General features: G+C 53.5%; 1 protein-coding gene across 2 annotated transcripts; it reads left to right on the top strand.

The window, feature by feature from the left end:
• Positions 1-3,675: 3,675 nt before the first annotated feature.
• On the top strand, positions 3,676-10,155 carry PLPBP (pyridoxal phosphate binding protein; the record flags this gene model as incomplete). 2 transcript variants are annotated; one of them, XM_084273823.1, is made up of 8 exons in its annotated part: positions 3,676-3,771; positions 4,089-4,196; positions 4,407-4,442; positions 5,617-5,692; positions 5,916-5,999; positions 6,198-6,340; positions 6,943-7,041; positions 7,822-10,155. In XM_084273823.1, 8 exons carry the CDS (start codon positions 3,676-3,678, stop codon positions 7,957-7,959), a joined length of 780 nt encoding a protein of 259 aa, XP_084129949.1. In that variant the 3' UTR covers positions 7,960-10,155. The 2 variants fall into 2 exon arrangements, with proteins under 2 accessions (XP_084129949.1, XP_084129948.1); XM_084273822.1 differs by having other exon boundaries at positions 5,865-5,999.
• Positions 10,156-14,375: the final 4,220 nt, after the last annotated feature.

Here is a 14,375-nt window from a genome sequence, read left to right as displayed (position 1 = left end):
GTTCCTCTTTGTTTCCACCCTCCCCCCCCCCCCTTCCCTCTACTGAAACAGTTGAATCAGACTTAATTCTTTTGATCTTTTGTATGACAATTAGACACAAAGACTTTGGTATTTATGGGGTGGGTTTTTTCTGGTGACTCGGAAGCACCCAACTCCAGGTATGTCCTCTAGATGCACCCCTCCCTCCTGGACATACTGACCAAACTAGTCTGGAGAGGCTAGCTGGACTGCCTGTCCTGCAGCCAGCTTGGATGGGCGCTTCATTGCGGATTGAGGTGGTTTGTAGTGGTTGGGAGCAAAGACATTTTGAGGTTTTAGAGGGAGGGGAATTGCTGCTACAACATGGTGTTTTGGGTTTTGTTTTTTTCCTTGTCTGAAGTTTTGAGTCCTTTATTCCAAACCCCTTTTAAAAACAAACAAACAAACAAAAAAAGGTGCTAGACTTTTGTACACTGTGCTTGTCTGCTTGAAAGCCTGGACTGTGTCCCCATGGCAGCTGACTGCTCATGGTGTGGGGTGACCTCTGGGCCCATCCTGTAGCAAATGCATGAAACCACCTTCAAGTGAGATCTGTGCCATGCAGTTTTGCCTTGCAGCTGAGACTGCGCACGTGGAACGTTCAGCAGCAGTCCAGCTCGTTACCCAGGTACCAGGGAGGGAGGTATCTAAGCCTTAGACCGTGTTTCACGCAGGTTTGTTTCCTGCATCATAACACCGCTTCATTTTCCATCCATCATATTTGGGGAAGGCAAAGGGGAGTCTGAATTTTGCTGCCTCTGCCAGCAGTTCAGCAGCTAGGTGAGGGGAGAAGGTGAGCTGATGAGGCAGTGTCCTGCCAGCAGCTAATTGGACTTGATTTTCAGTAACACCAGACGGCCAGTGTTGTACTTTGTCAGTTGTCACAGCTAGAAAAACTAGGGAGAGAAGAGGGGTTTTGTCTCAGGGACCCTGACTTTGAAAAAGCCTTTGCTGGCAAGTAACTGCTTGAATAACTAGTCCCATAGTCTAGTCCCAGTATGGTACCTGCCTCTGCAAGACCAACTGGATTTCAGTGTTTACAGTGTCTTACCAGAAAGATATTCAGGCAAACTGAAATGAATGGAACCAAGTTCATGTTGTTTTCTGGGTGGTTGTGTTTTTTTCCCTGAACAGACCTTGCAATAGGAAGATTTCCTAGTAGCAAAGGACACAAAACATTCAAACACAGGGCAAAGAAAAAAAATCTCTGAACTGTCCAAAGAGAATTTCTTCCTTTCTTGCTCAGAGCAATGCTATATACAATGTACCTTTCACTTCAGCAAACCAATTAACCCACATACCAGATGCAAAGAGGCAATGGGGTTTTGTTTTACGTCCATGCAAAACTTGAGGGCTGTTAAAAAGTTCAGGTCTAGAGAGAGCTTTATTTTCTTTCCTCCCTAATCCATCTGCCACTTGGCAGGAGAGCCTGTTTATTAATTGCCATCATAACGTGCAGCCAACATACCAGTATGAGATGATGCAAGTCTAAGTGCTAGTTTAGTTGTCAGAGACCAGCACTTACAACCCTGTGCCCCCAACGCTTGCTACCTACTACACTTGGTTTCACTCTTCAGTGTTTTAAATACTTTATTAGTCTTTAATAAGGTGATCACACTAAGATGGAAATATGATGAATTTCTGCTGCTGGTTCCAGTATTTTTTTTGCTTCAGTTTTCTTTTCCCTGTTAGAGTGACTGCTGAGACTTGAAAATGCAAAACGAAAGGGAAGCGTTACTTTCTGCTGGAGAAAAGTCCCATCTCCTATGTGTTGTCTTCATATTTGTTGGAAAAAACACAAGGTGAGGGATGTGGCATCTCCAGATCTATGTACTTTATTAGCACAGTGGTTCAAAAACCTGTGTGGACAGGGAAGCAGTAATATTGCTGACCCTTAAAAATAGGTCTCTGCAGGAGGGTTACAAACAGGGAATAGCAGGAATGAGGCAATAGTACCTAAAGCTTTGAGGATGATCTCGTTTGGGCTTGTTTTACATCCATGGTAGAGATTTCCACTCTTAACTAAAACCTACTTTTATGTGAGTATTTTTTTCACTAATGAAAAGACCCAAATAAACCAAAGTGGTATTATAGAGTGTGGTGTTGAGTGGCTCATGGTAAGACAATAGTTTGGATTAAGTAGGTCTTAATGATTTATGTTGGATTTTTTTAATTGAAAGCATTACTGCTGAAGTATTATTGTAATTCAGTTAAACTGTAATAAGAGTTAAAAAGCAAAGTTGACATCATACCAGTCTTTGCAAGCCACAATCCATTGCTGTGTTATTGTTCACATTTCTCTGATATATATATAATTCCCTTGATTTTTCCAGAGGAGATCTGTGGCTACACATGTGTCTTCATCCCATCTGTATCTCTAACTGATACTTTACCCTAATTTCTATAATCTTGAAGATCTGAATTTTAAACCCACTCTGTATAACAAAGAAAAGACAAGTTTGTGGCACTGCTGAGAACCAAGAATTGCTGGTGGGAGCATGGAAATGCTTTACCAGTACAGTCTTTGATCTTCTTATGTATCGAATTTAAGAGAAAAAAAAAAAAAGCCTTTTTATTTTGGTATTTGCTATGACAATAAAATGGCCTTCGATTTTAATACCGCTCTGTTTGGGGGTTTTTTCCATGACTAATGCAATGGATAGATACATCTGCCAGTCCTTTTCCAGCCAGGAAAGCAGAGCTCTGGCAGCAGGAGCGGGACGGAGGGCTCGGTGTCGGCCTGAGGAACAGCGTGAGCCTCTTCTCAGTGACAAATACAGGAACAAGGCTTTGGTGGCAAATAACCTAGGATTTGGAAAAGTCTGCAGAAAATCATAGTCGTGTTCTACCAGACACAGGGCAAGGAGCCTTCGGGGTGTTTTTAAGCAGCTGTGTCAATACTGCTGGTGCTGGGGATGAGGGGAGAGGCGAGTTCTGTGCATGAGGGGAAACCCTTTGGTTAATGGGCTCCAGATGGCAGTTTTCCCCTTCTCCCAGCTGCCTGCCCGCGCTGGAGCCGGGATGAAGGCCGGCATTGTCTGTCACTGGGCCCTTCATGGCCCCTGCTCAGTCTGCGCTGGTTGTTTTGGGTTTTTTTTCCCCCATTCCTGTGATTTTTCACCCCAGGCCCTTGGTTCTACCTCTGAGGGGGGAGAGCGTGGTTGTTTAGGGGTGTGTTATGGGCTTATGCCTTGGGGTTGGGTTTGTTCCTCGGAGCACACAAGGTACACGAGACTCAGGCCCTGGTATGCCTCATACCAAGGTCAGTCGGTTCTGTGGGGCAGAGGGGGCCGCTGGCCGCCGGCTCGGGTAAAGTCCAGAGGTGCGAGGGCAAGGAGAGCACGGCATCTTGCGCGCTGCGGCCGGCCCCAGCCGTGCCCGTCCGGAGCCGTGACGACGGCGGCCGGCCCAGGGGGAACTGGGGGAGCGCGGCCCGTCTCTGGCCGCCCCCGAACGCCTCAGCTGCGCCTTCCCCCTGCCCGCTATGGCGCCCGCCGACCTTCCCAACATGGCGCCGCCCTCTTCATCCCCGCCCCGCCCTCTTCATCCCCGCCCCTCCGCTGCCATTGGTCAGCGCCGCGCGAAGGAGCGATCCTATTGGTGGCGGGGCGGTGCCGCGCCTATGCGTGTGGCGGAAGGCGGCGGGGCCGGCCTGGGATGTGGAGAGCGGGCATGGCCGCCGGGGAAGGGCTGGGCCCGGCGCTGCGCGCAGTCACCGAGCAGCTGCAGCAGGCGGCGGCGCGGAGGCCGCAGGTGAGGGGCCCGGGGCCGCGGCGGGGCTGGAACCCCGACCCCGCTGGGGTGGGCCCGCTCGCCATGGCGGCAGCCCCGCCGTCACCGCGGAGGCGGCTTGTCCGTTCCCCCGGCCGAGGAGACCGGCCGCCTCCTCCCCTGGCGCCGGGCCCGCCATCCCCCTCACCGCGGACACCCCCGGCCCCTGCCCGGGGCGGCCGCGGGCTCTGAGGGTGCCTGGGCCGGGGTTGGGGGGGCCTGGCTGGGCCCCGGGGCGAGCCCGGGGCGGGTCGGAGCCTTCCCCGCGCGTCCCCCCTCACCCTCGGGTGCCTCCGCAGGGGCTCCCGGCCGTGCGGCCGCGGTTGGTGGCCGTCAGCAAGACGAAGCCGGCGGAGATGGTGATCGACGCCTACAGCCACGGGCAGCGCAGCTTCGGCGAGAACTACGTGAGTTGGCTGTGCCCCCGGGTCGGGGGGCGGGTCCCCGGGCCCAGGGGAGGCGCGGGGACACCCGAGTTGGGGGCCAGGCTTGACTGGAGCGCGAGGCCCCGGCCGCGTGTCTGGGGGGGACGTTGCTCCCTGCAGCATCCCTTCCCGGGGAAGCCGCTGGTACTACTCTTCTTGGCTTTAACAAGAGATTGTCTTGGATTCTCCTAGGTCCAAGAGCTGCTAGAGAAGGCATCGGACTCCAGAGTAAGTACACAGCTCTGTAGGTGTGCTCTCTCCTTGTGTAGCTGTGTGTTTGTGTTCAGCACAAGCCCTGGGGTTTTTGTTGGGGATTTGGCAGCAGAGGCTGTTTGATCCTTGTCCTTTCAATAAGTGGTGGGGTTGCTCTTAGCTCTGTGCCTCTGCTCCTTTCCCCCTTCCTCGCCTTGCTGGCTGCAGCAGATTGCACCATAGTTGTAAGGTATTTGTCTGATCAGTGATTCGCCTTCTGTGCTCTCTGCTGTAGGAGGTGCACAGTCCTTGTTTGAAAAAAATAAAAGATAACGTTCAGTTTGGGGAAAACATTGTTTTATGGCTGTTTGGTTACAAAAGAGCTTTGGCTTTCTCATTCTCAGGTGCCCAGGAAAGCCAATGGCATCCTGGCTTGTATCAGAAACAGTGTGGCCAGGAGGGCTGGGGAGGGGATTGTGCCCCTGGGCTGGGCACTGGTGAGGCTGCAGCTGGAGTGCTGGGTCCAGTTCTGGGCTCCTCACCATCAGAAGGACATTGAGGTCCTGGAGTGAGTCCAGAGAAGGGCAACCAGGCTGGGGAAGGGGCTGGAGGGCAAATCCTCTGAGGAGCAGCTGAGGGAGCTGGGGGTGTTCAGCCTGGAGAAGAGGAGGCTGAGGGGAGACCTTCTCCCCACCTCCCCTGCCCTGCCAGGAGGGTGCAGAGAGGTGGGCGATGGTCTCTGCAGCCAGGGGACAGGAGATGGGACAAGGGGCACTGGGCTCAAGCTGTGCCAGGGCAGGGGCAGAGCAGATGTGAGGGGAAAGTTCTTCCCTGGCAGAGTTGTGGGGCTGTGGAACAGGCTGCCCAGGGAGGGGCTGAGTCACCCACCCTGGATGTGTTTAAAAAAGGGTTGATGAGGTACTTAAGGATATGATTTAGCTTAGGATGAGAATGGTTGGACTTGATTATCTTTAAAGGTCTTTTCCAGCCTTGTGATTCTGTGATTCACCTTGCAACACTCTGCAGCCACAGCTCTGCTCCTCTCCAGGCTGTGGAGCAATCTCAGTACACACCAAAATCTCTGTCCTTTGGGGTAAACAAAAGGAGATTTGAGTGCCTGGTGTTTTGTTTGTGGACAGTCTGAGGCTGAAGTCCTCCATGGGGAAAAGGGAGTTGTCATTCAGACCTGACCATTCCTCTCTGCTTTCAGATTCTGGCCTCTTGTCCAGAGATCAAGTGGCATTTTATTGGCCACCTGCAGAAAAACAACGTCAACAAGCTGATTGGTAAGCTCTGTCTAATTTTATCTGCAGTTACCTGTGGGAAATAGTCTTCCAGCATCCAAATATTATGAATCTCATGTATATTAGCTTGCTATTACCTGTTCAGTGAGCTTGGCTGTAGGAATGAAAGCTGCTGTGCCAGCACAAGTGCCCTCAGCCTGTGTTTTATCCCCAGCTGTCCCCAACCTGTTCATGTTGGAAACGGTGGATTCTGTGAAACTGGCAGACAGAGTCAACAGCTCATGGCAGAAAAAAGGCTCATCTCAGAAGCTGAAGGTCATGGTGCAAGTTAACACCAGTGGAGAGGACAGTAAGTGGCTTTTTCTGATGACAAGCAGGGTGGTCCTGCTGACCTGACACACCAGCCTGAGCGGCATGGGTTGGTTTGCACTGCTAAAGTGCTACTCCGAGCTAGGATGGAGGTTCCTCATCTGTTGGCTTCTGCCTGGCTGTGGGGATGGGAGGTCTCTGGCAGAGTTTGGCAGAGATCTCCCTGTTTTTATGCCAGGTAAGCATGGCCTTCCTCCTGGAGACACCACGGCTGCTGTGGAGCATGTTATCAACAAGTGTCCCAGCCTGGAATTTGTGGGGCTGATGACGATCGGCAGCGTCGGGCATGACCTTAGTAAGGGGCCAAATCCTGACTTCCAGGTGAGATTTGTCTGGAAGAAAACATCATCTGTTGTCTGTCCACTCGTCGTTCTCTGTCCCAGCTGAACCAGCATGCAGTCAAGCTGTCAGTCTGACTGTATTTTGCCAACAGGAACACCTGGTTCAGGGTAGTAGAGAGCTTGGAAGTGGCAGCATCAGTGCAGGTTGGGCTCGGTTCTGCAGAGGCTGTGGGTGCATTCGGTGCTGTCCCTTCTCTGTAGCCAGGACATTAGTGGGGGCAGCTTGTCCTGACCTCTCTGAGCCAGCTTTTGGCTGAGGTATCAGTCAGCCTTTCCTCTGCACGCTGTGTGCACGGGGCTCTGTGTTCCTCCTCTGCCAGGCTGCTGTGATAACTGGGTGGCATCAGAAGATGTGTAGACTTGTAAGTGCGTGTTCTGTCAGTAACACAGTGTGTAATGGGAAATCTCCAGGCATTGTTAGGGTGCTGCAGAGCCAGCTTCAGTGGGAGGTGTGGGAACTGCACTCTCTGTGTGAAGGAGGCTTCTAAGACAGGCAGAAATCGTGATCTGCAAAGCCCTGCAGCTGCGTTGGCGTGGCTGTCGAGCCTGTACTCTCCCCTCTCCTTTCCTCCTCCCTCCTAGATGCTGCTGTCTTTGAGGCAGGAAGTGTGTGACAAGCTGAATCTCCCCGTTGAGAAGGTGGAGCTGAGCATGGGCATGTCCACGGACTTCCAGCATGCAGTAAGTCTGTTTGCCTTCTGCTGCCCCTTCTTCTTCTCTCAGGAACCAAAAGCAGTAGCAGCTAGCACCCCAAAGCCCAGCCCAGGACCCCAAGGGTCACAGAGCTCCAGCCCCCTGCCACGGGCAGGGACACCAACCTCCAGGCCTGGAGCTACACAAGGTTGCCCAGGGCCCCATCCAACCTGGCCTTGAACACCCCCAGGGATGGGGCACCCACCCCCTCTCTGGGCAGCCCCTTCCAGCCCCTCACCACTCTCTCTGTAAAGGGCTTCCCCCTAATATCCAATTTAAACCTTCCCTCCTCCAGCTTCACTCCATCCCCCTTGTCCTGCCATTATCTCCCCTTTAAACAAGCTGATTCCCCTCCTGTTCCTCTGCTCCCTTCAGGGACGGGGAGGCTGCAGTGAGGTCCCCCCACAGCCTTCTCTTCTCCAGGCTGACCCAGCCCAGCTCCCTCAGCCTCTCTCCATAGGGGAGCTGCTCCAGCCCTCTGAGCATCCCGGTGGCTCCTCTGACCCCTCTCCAACAGCCCCACATCTTTCTTGTACTGGGGGCCCCAGATCTGGACACACAACCCAGATGTCACCCAACCCCTGAATGGAGATGCTGATGGTGAAAAACAGCTCTCCTGGTGCTGGGATAGAGTTTCTGGGGATGAAAACAGACCTTAGCCATAGCTGTGTGTGGCAAGGATGTGGGGAACCATCCTTCTGTGAGATGGTGAGTGGGCTGTGCGGGTGGCAGCCCTGCCCTGACCTCCTCCTTTCTGCCTCTTCCTAGATAGAGATGGGATCCACAAACGTCAGGATTGGAAGCACTATTTTTGGAGAGCGAGATTATTCCAACAAAGCAGCTGGTGGCAAAGTCCCTGCTGAACCTGAAGGCAAAACTGAGACCCTGGCAGGGCAGGGCCACTAGATGGGACAGGAAACCAGTGACCTCGACAGAGGACAGATGATGGGAAACCTCACTATGCATTCTTACCTCCCTCTGTGACTGTGAGAGGGAATTCCTCCTAACAGAGCAGGCCAGGAATGCCTCAGAATTTAGTGTGATTAGAGAGTGCCCATAGAAACTGGACATTTGGATAACCAACTGGTGAAGAAAATCGATGGCTGGAAGTGGCTGCGGTGTCTTGGCTGCTTTGGGGTGATTTAAGAACAGCAACTTTTGGAGAACATGGGTTCCCCAAGCTCAGTATTTGTCAGGATGGAGCTGCTAATGAGTGAGATGTTGCTGTGTTTTCACTGAGGACTAAATTCTTCATGAAACAAGCTCTGACCCTGCCAGAGACCTAGAAATATTTCCCCAAAAGAGAGGTTTGCACGTGGTCATGGGATGCTTTACCTAGAAACTGGGAGAGAGATGTACTGCCACACCAGAGAGACCATCTCCCTTTGGAGATAAGGAGCACAGGAGGATGGATAAGGAGCACAGGAGGATGGATAAGGAGCACAGTGGCCAGCACAAGTTCACAGCATCATGGTTTGGATGTACATCATGAGCCTGGGAGCGTCTTTTCACTCAAGTTTCTAGTTGTTCCCAGGCTGACACTGCTTACTCTTCCCCACTGGTTCTGTGTCTGCTCAGATCTTCTGGGATGTTTTCCCCCTTCCCCTCTTGTTGGAGTGTTGTCAGGAGTTACCTTCATTCAGTGCAGTAGTTGTTGATGCTGTAAGTTGGTTGGTTTTTTGGTCAGGCTGGGGTTTTCCCACCAGGCCCCTGCTCTCCCATCAGCTTGCTGTCGCTTTCCAAGGCAAGTCACAACCCTTGGGTGCCTCCACCATCCTGCCTGTGTCTGGAGGAGGAAGAGAACACTTGTGTGCCTCACAGGGCAGCAGGGAGGTTGGCTGGAGACCCTCTGGGAAAAACACTTCAGAAAGTGAGGTAGTATTATTATTATTCCCATGTGTTTTAGGTTCTGATGCTTCAGAAAGCTGGAATCACAGCCCACCAGCCTTGGTGACTCTGAAGTAGGTATTTAGTGCAGTGCTGGGCACACAGGGTATCACTCCTGATGTGTGCCCCAATTAAAGCCAAATTTCTCAGATTGATACAGATTAACTCTATGTATTCATTATCATTTCTAAGAAGAGGCAGGGTTATACAAATTATTCCCAGGAAGTCATTAACTCCTCCCAGCTGGGGCATGCTCAGTGACACTCGGGGGGTCTTCCCGTGGTCTTCAGGGATGAAGGCTGGATGTCTTCCTCTCTCTCTCAGCACATGCTCTTTATGTTTTTCTCCATAATTACCAAAACACATTCCTGCCCAGACTAGTTAGGAACCCCTTTTAGCTGAAAACAAGATATACTCTGTCTCTTAATTGGTTGTCAGTCTCATTAATTATGGCTCCCCTGTCTTCACCTTCTTTAGCTTCAAGGCTGTCCCAGTCTCATGGCTGAGTTTTGTAGCTGCCCTCGCAGAACAGCTCACACAGTTACAGCCACATTCTACTAAAATCCAGACCAAATCTATTCTCAAAACATGAAAATTCTTCTATTAAAGTTATATTAATTGTCCCTTAAGCTGCACCTAATCAATCTACTCACCATTATTCCATTTCACTGAGTGATCCAGTTGCCCCTGACAGAGCTCCTGGGTGTTGGAATTCCTTAAGCGCTGCTCCAGCCTTCCCCTCTCCTGGAAGAAGTAAACAGGACACACTCTCTCTGTAGTAACTGTCTCCTTCAGTGGTGAGTAGGAGCTCCTATGTTATGTCACACTCTGTTTGGCCCAACAGTAGCTACACCAAGTGTTGTCACCCACCTTCCAGCTGTGTTTCTCTGCGCTGCTACGAGGAGGAGACATCGGGTGCCGGCAGAACCATCCTCCTCCCCAGGCTTTTCTCTGTCTGTGTGTGTGTGTGTGTTTAAATCTAGCTGTTGGTTTCACTCTCTTGACTCTAAATGCTGAATGTAAATGAAAATAAGAGAGTCAGCTCGTCATGCCACCCTGTCATAGCTACGTGGTTCTGAAGCAACATGCAGTCTGGGCTGCCCTCCTCGGCGCTGCACCGTGTGCTGTTTCTTAGTCTGTTAATAAATAAGTGGTGAGTTTTACTGCCATCTGTGCCAGCTCTAAAGCTATTAAAGATGTTATTTTTATGGTCCAGTTGTTGTTGAAGCCGTTTTCCCCAACCTGGAGCTGCTGTTGAGAGAGATTTGGCTGTCTGGGGATGGAGGGGAGTGGGTTGGAAGGGAGCTGGCAAGGGGAGGGAAGCCTGCTTTCATCAGGAGTGGGGGGGAAAACAATCTGTGCTGTGATGGGTGATGTGGGCCGATGTGAGAGGTACTTCTGGAGAAGCCCTCTGGGCGGCACTGCGCCCCAGGCCCCGCGCAGGCACCGGCTTCTTCGGCTGCTTGTGGGGGTCATCGAGTCTGAAAAACTCCCTTCTTTTCCATCCGACGGTTGATGTGAATCCCTTCCTCTTCCACCTCCTTCCTCCCCAAATTTCAGCACCACTGCAGGTCCTTGTGGTCCCCAACTTGACGGCCTTTGGTTTGTTTTGCAGAGCAGAGCAGGGATGCTCCTTCTACCTGGGTTTGACACCAGCATTGCAAAGGCTGTGTTGTTCATCTGGGGCTTGGAAACTGTCAGCTGGACCTCTGTGCAGTGAAGGAGGAATGCAGTGCCTGAGCTTACAGAGCTAGCCCAGCCCCAGGATGGGCAGTTTGGGGGGGTGATTGAGGACCCCATGCTCTGCTCCCCCTTTTCACACCAACCTGCCCACCTTGAGGGTGCAGAGCTGGGGTGTTGGTGACACTGGACACCTGTCCTGGGGTGGGGGGATGTGGAAACAGGACACAGACCACCCACTCCTTCCGCAGAGGTCACCCAGCATATGGTAACTGTTGGTCACTGGAGTGGAGCCAACAAGCTGGAGATGAAAGGCTCCCTGGCCCCTTAATGAACCGCTCCCCGCGCAGGCACCTCGGCCCCCTGCACCACCAGCTTTATTTACATCTCTTAAAGCACTTGGCCGGTTTATTGAGGCAGCAGCACTCGCTCGGGGCGATGTCACTGTCAATATTTGCCTTGGAGGAATGTGTCCAGCAGCCCAGGGCCTGTTTCAGGCCGGAGGGACTCCTCCTCCCTCGTGACTCGCAGCCCTTGCCCATGGCGCAGGCGCCGTCGCTTCCCAGAGCCAAGGCACAGCTCTGGCTTTCCCAGCAGTGCCCTGAGGTGACAGGCATTTCCATGCTGTCCCTTGAATGGGGGGGAGATGCTGGATAGGCTGACACCCCTCCTGCCGTGCTAGTGCGTGGAGCAGGACTTGGTGTGTGCTGTGGAGGAAAATCTCTTCCCAGGGGTTTGGGGAGCGTCTGGGAGCAGACTGACAGGAGCGAACCCATCGGTGATGCGGGGCAGGGTGATGTGCTGCTGTGTCTAGACTGGAGCATCTCCCCTATGGGGAAAGGCTGAAAGAACTGGGGCTGCAGAAAAGAAGACTGAGAGGGGACCTTATTAATGTTTATCAATATCTGAAGAGTGGGACACAGGGGGACATGGGCAGCCCCTTCTCAGTGTCTGTGGGGACAGGACAAGGGGCGATGGGCTCAAGCTGGAACACAGGGAGTTCTGCACCAATCTGGGGAAGAACTTCTTCCCAGTGAGGGTGAGGGAGCCCTGGGACAGGCTGCCCAGGGGGTGTGGAGTCTCCTTCTCTGGAGAGATCCCAGACCCATCTGGACCTGTGTGCCCTGTCCTGGGGACCCTGCTTTGGCAGGGGGTTGGACCTGATGAGCTCTGGAGCTCAGAGCCTTCCAGGCCCTGTGATTCTGTGGCTCTGTGTCTCCTGTTGTGGCTTGCAGGGAGGCAGGCTGGCTGCCTAAGCCCATCCTCATCCTCAGGGAAGTGCCAATGCTGCAGCATCAGCCTCCCCCTGTTAGAAGCACTCTGAAGCTGCTGAGCTCCTCAGGCTCCAGTTCCCTGTGAGGTGAGAGTGCATCCTTCGCTCCCCTTCCTCCACAAAGCCAGCCTTGATTTATTTGTTATCAGATAATATCCTTTGTGTTGCAAAGTGTCTGGAGCCCAGGGGCCTCCCCTGCCAAACCGCAGCGCGGGCTGGCTGCACGATGCACGCAGCAGATGTGCAGGGAGGCGATGGGTGCCCAGCCCAGCTCTTGGGGGGGAAGGGATGCAAAAGCGTCTGCTCCCCGGTTCCCCACCCTCTGCAGCCGCTTTGCAGGGGAAAATCAAGAGATTTGGGTCAGTTCCCCCACTCTGCCTCCTGGATGGGGGATGCTGGGGGGCAGGTGAGAGCCCAGGGAGGGTTGGGGGGCGCAGCCAGGAGCGGCTCAGCCAGGGCACAGCCTGCTGCAGCCCTTCAAAGTGGAGAACGTGTTTATTTCTGGGATATCGGGTTTCCGGCAGGAAGGCCAGCAACTGCCAAGGTTTTTATTGGATCCTGGTGAAAGGAATTTAGAGTTGGGCTCTTGTTGTCTTTTCCCTGTGCCTGCCCGTGGTTAAGGAGAGCCTCTACCTTTGAATGGGAGCGAGGGGAAGGGGGATTTTGGCAGCCAGCACCGGCACGTCTGTGGTGATGGAGTTTCAAACAGGTTACCTTCTTGTCTCCTGGGCAGGAGACATCAGGAGGGCTCGGGCTGGGAGAGCAGGGAGTGGGGCTTGGAAGCAGTTGAAAGAACCTGAGCTCCATCGGGCTGGGGGCGTGTGGGAAGTGTTGCTTGAGCTCCTCTCCTCGTAGCGAGGCTGGGGCCGGGCAGTTCACATTTGTTACTGGTTTGGACAAGGTCCTGACTGTTCTTGGAGGTAATTTTATAGGAGATTGAAATTCTGAAGGCCACGTACAGTGGTTTGATTGCTTCAATGTGTCATGGAGGCAACTCCAGGGTTCTGATTGCTCTTGGATGCTTCCAGCACTGACCAGCATCCTCCAGGGCCTGAGATCGTGCCAAGCCCCGTTCCTGTCCATGCATGGGCAGCTCCTGGCTTGGTCCTGGGGTTTCCCAGCTGAGGAAGAGGGGCAGCAGCTTTGATTTGGAGCAGGGTCAGAGCTGCTCTGGGTAGGAACCGGAGCAGGAACAGCTCCCTGCTTCTCCCTGCGGAGGAGAAACCAAAGGGGCCACTGAGGCAGCGCAGAAGAACCCAGGGACGAGAGTGCTCCAGAGCAGCCAGGCCACATGTGGCATGAGCTGGGGACCTGCCCAAGGACCCACCAGCACTGGGATGTTCCCTCTGGGATGAAGCACTGAAATCCTGAGTCTCTGAGCCGATGGGTGCAGCAGTAAGCGGTGCTGCAGGGTGTCTCCCAGGGTCCTTGGAGCTCCGAGAGACAGGGATTTCTGCACTGAGACCCTCCATCCAGCAGAAGGAGGCAGCTGAGCCCTGTGTACTGTGGTACTTTGGGATCACAGCCCTGTTTGGGGCTGGGTCGGGCATGCTGTGAGCACACGTTGTCCCAGTCACCCACCAGAGAAGCAGTCACCTCTCCGTGTTGCTGGGGACACCCTGGGCTCCAGCTTGGGGGTTCACCTTCCCCAGCAGACAGAGGGAAAGCCTTTCCTGCTTTCCCCAGTGTTTAAGGTGGGAGGTGCAGCTCCCCGTTTGGCTCTTCAGGAGGGGTTTTGCCCTGTGCTGATGCTCACAGGATCTCTGGGCGGATACTGGACACAAGCAGTTTCCTGTTGCTCTTCCAGCTTCAGCTGCAGGATCTGGGACCAGCATCCTGCAGCCCTGAGCACCAGAGTCATTTTTGCAGTGGAAAATTTGTCAGTGGAAAAAGACAAATAAAAGGAGGAGGGGGAAGATGGGGGTACACTGTTCTGTTAATTATTGTCTTTTCACTAGTGTGATGATGTTTGTTTCCAGGACTTTGGGGTCCTATGGTTGACCCCCCACCCTGGAGATGGGAGGGCACAACCTGCCAGGGAAGAGCCCGTGTCCCTGCCTGGGTAGAGGCAGCGAGTGCCTGGTGTGGGCAGAGAAGAGCTGGAGAAATGAGGCTGGTGAAGCAACTAAGGAGCTGCTGTGCAGGAATAGGGCTGCTCCAGAACAAACCCACATGTGGAACCAGCCTGGGAGTGTGTGCTGATGAGTATCTCCTCTTCCCACCGCCCCCCGCTGCAGCAAGCTGTATGTGTTTGGAGAAAAGGAGTAAATTTCTTCTCCCCCTCCAGGAACTATTGGTCCTGGAGGGAAACCACATTCCCAGAGCCGTCTCTTGTCGGCCTCCAGTGACCCTCTTCCTCTGCTGCCTGGCACGGGGTCCTGGAGACTTCATTGCTGGCTTTTGATCCCTTTTGATTTGAAGCTGCAGTGAGCCGTGGCCTCGGCGAAGCCGAGCTCCCCCCGGGGGGAAGAGAGGGCTGGGG

Source organism: Gallinula chloropus, assembly GCF_964237585.1.
Source record: "Gallinula chloropus genome assembly, chromosome: 21".
Lineage (NCBI taxonomy): Eukaryota > Metazoa > Chordata > Aves > Gruiformes > Rallidae > Gallinula > Gallinula chloropus.
This window is presented reverse-complemented; position numbering and strand designations above follow the sequence as displayed.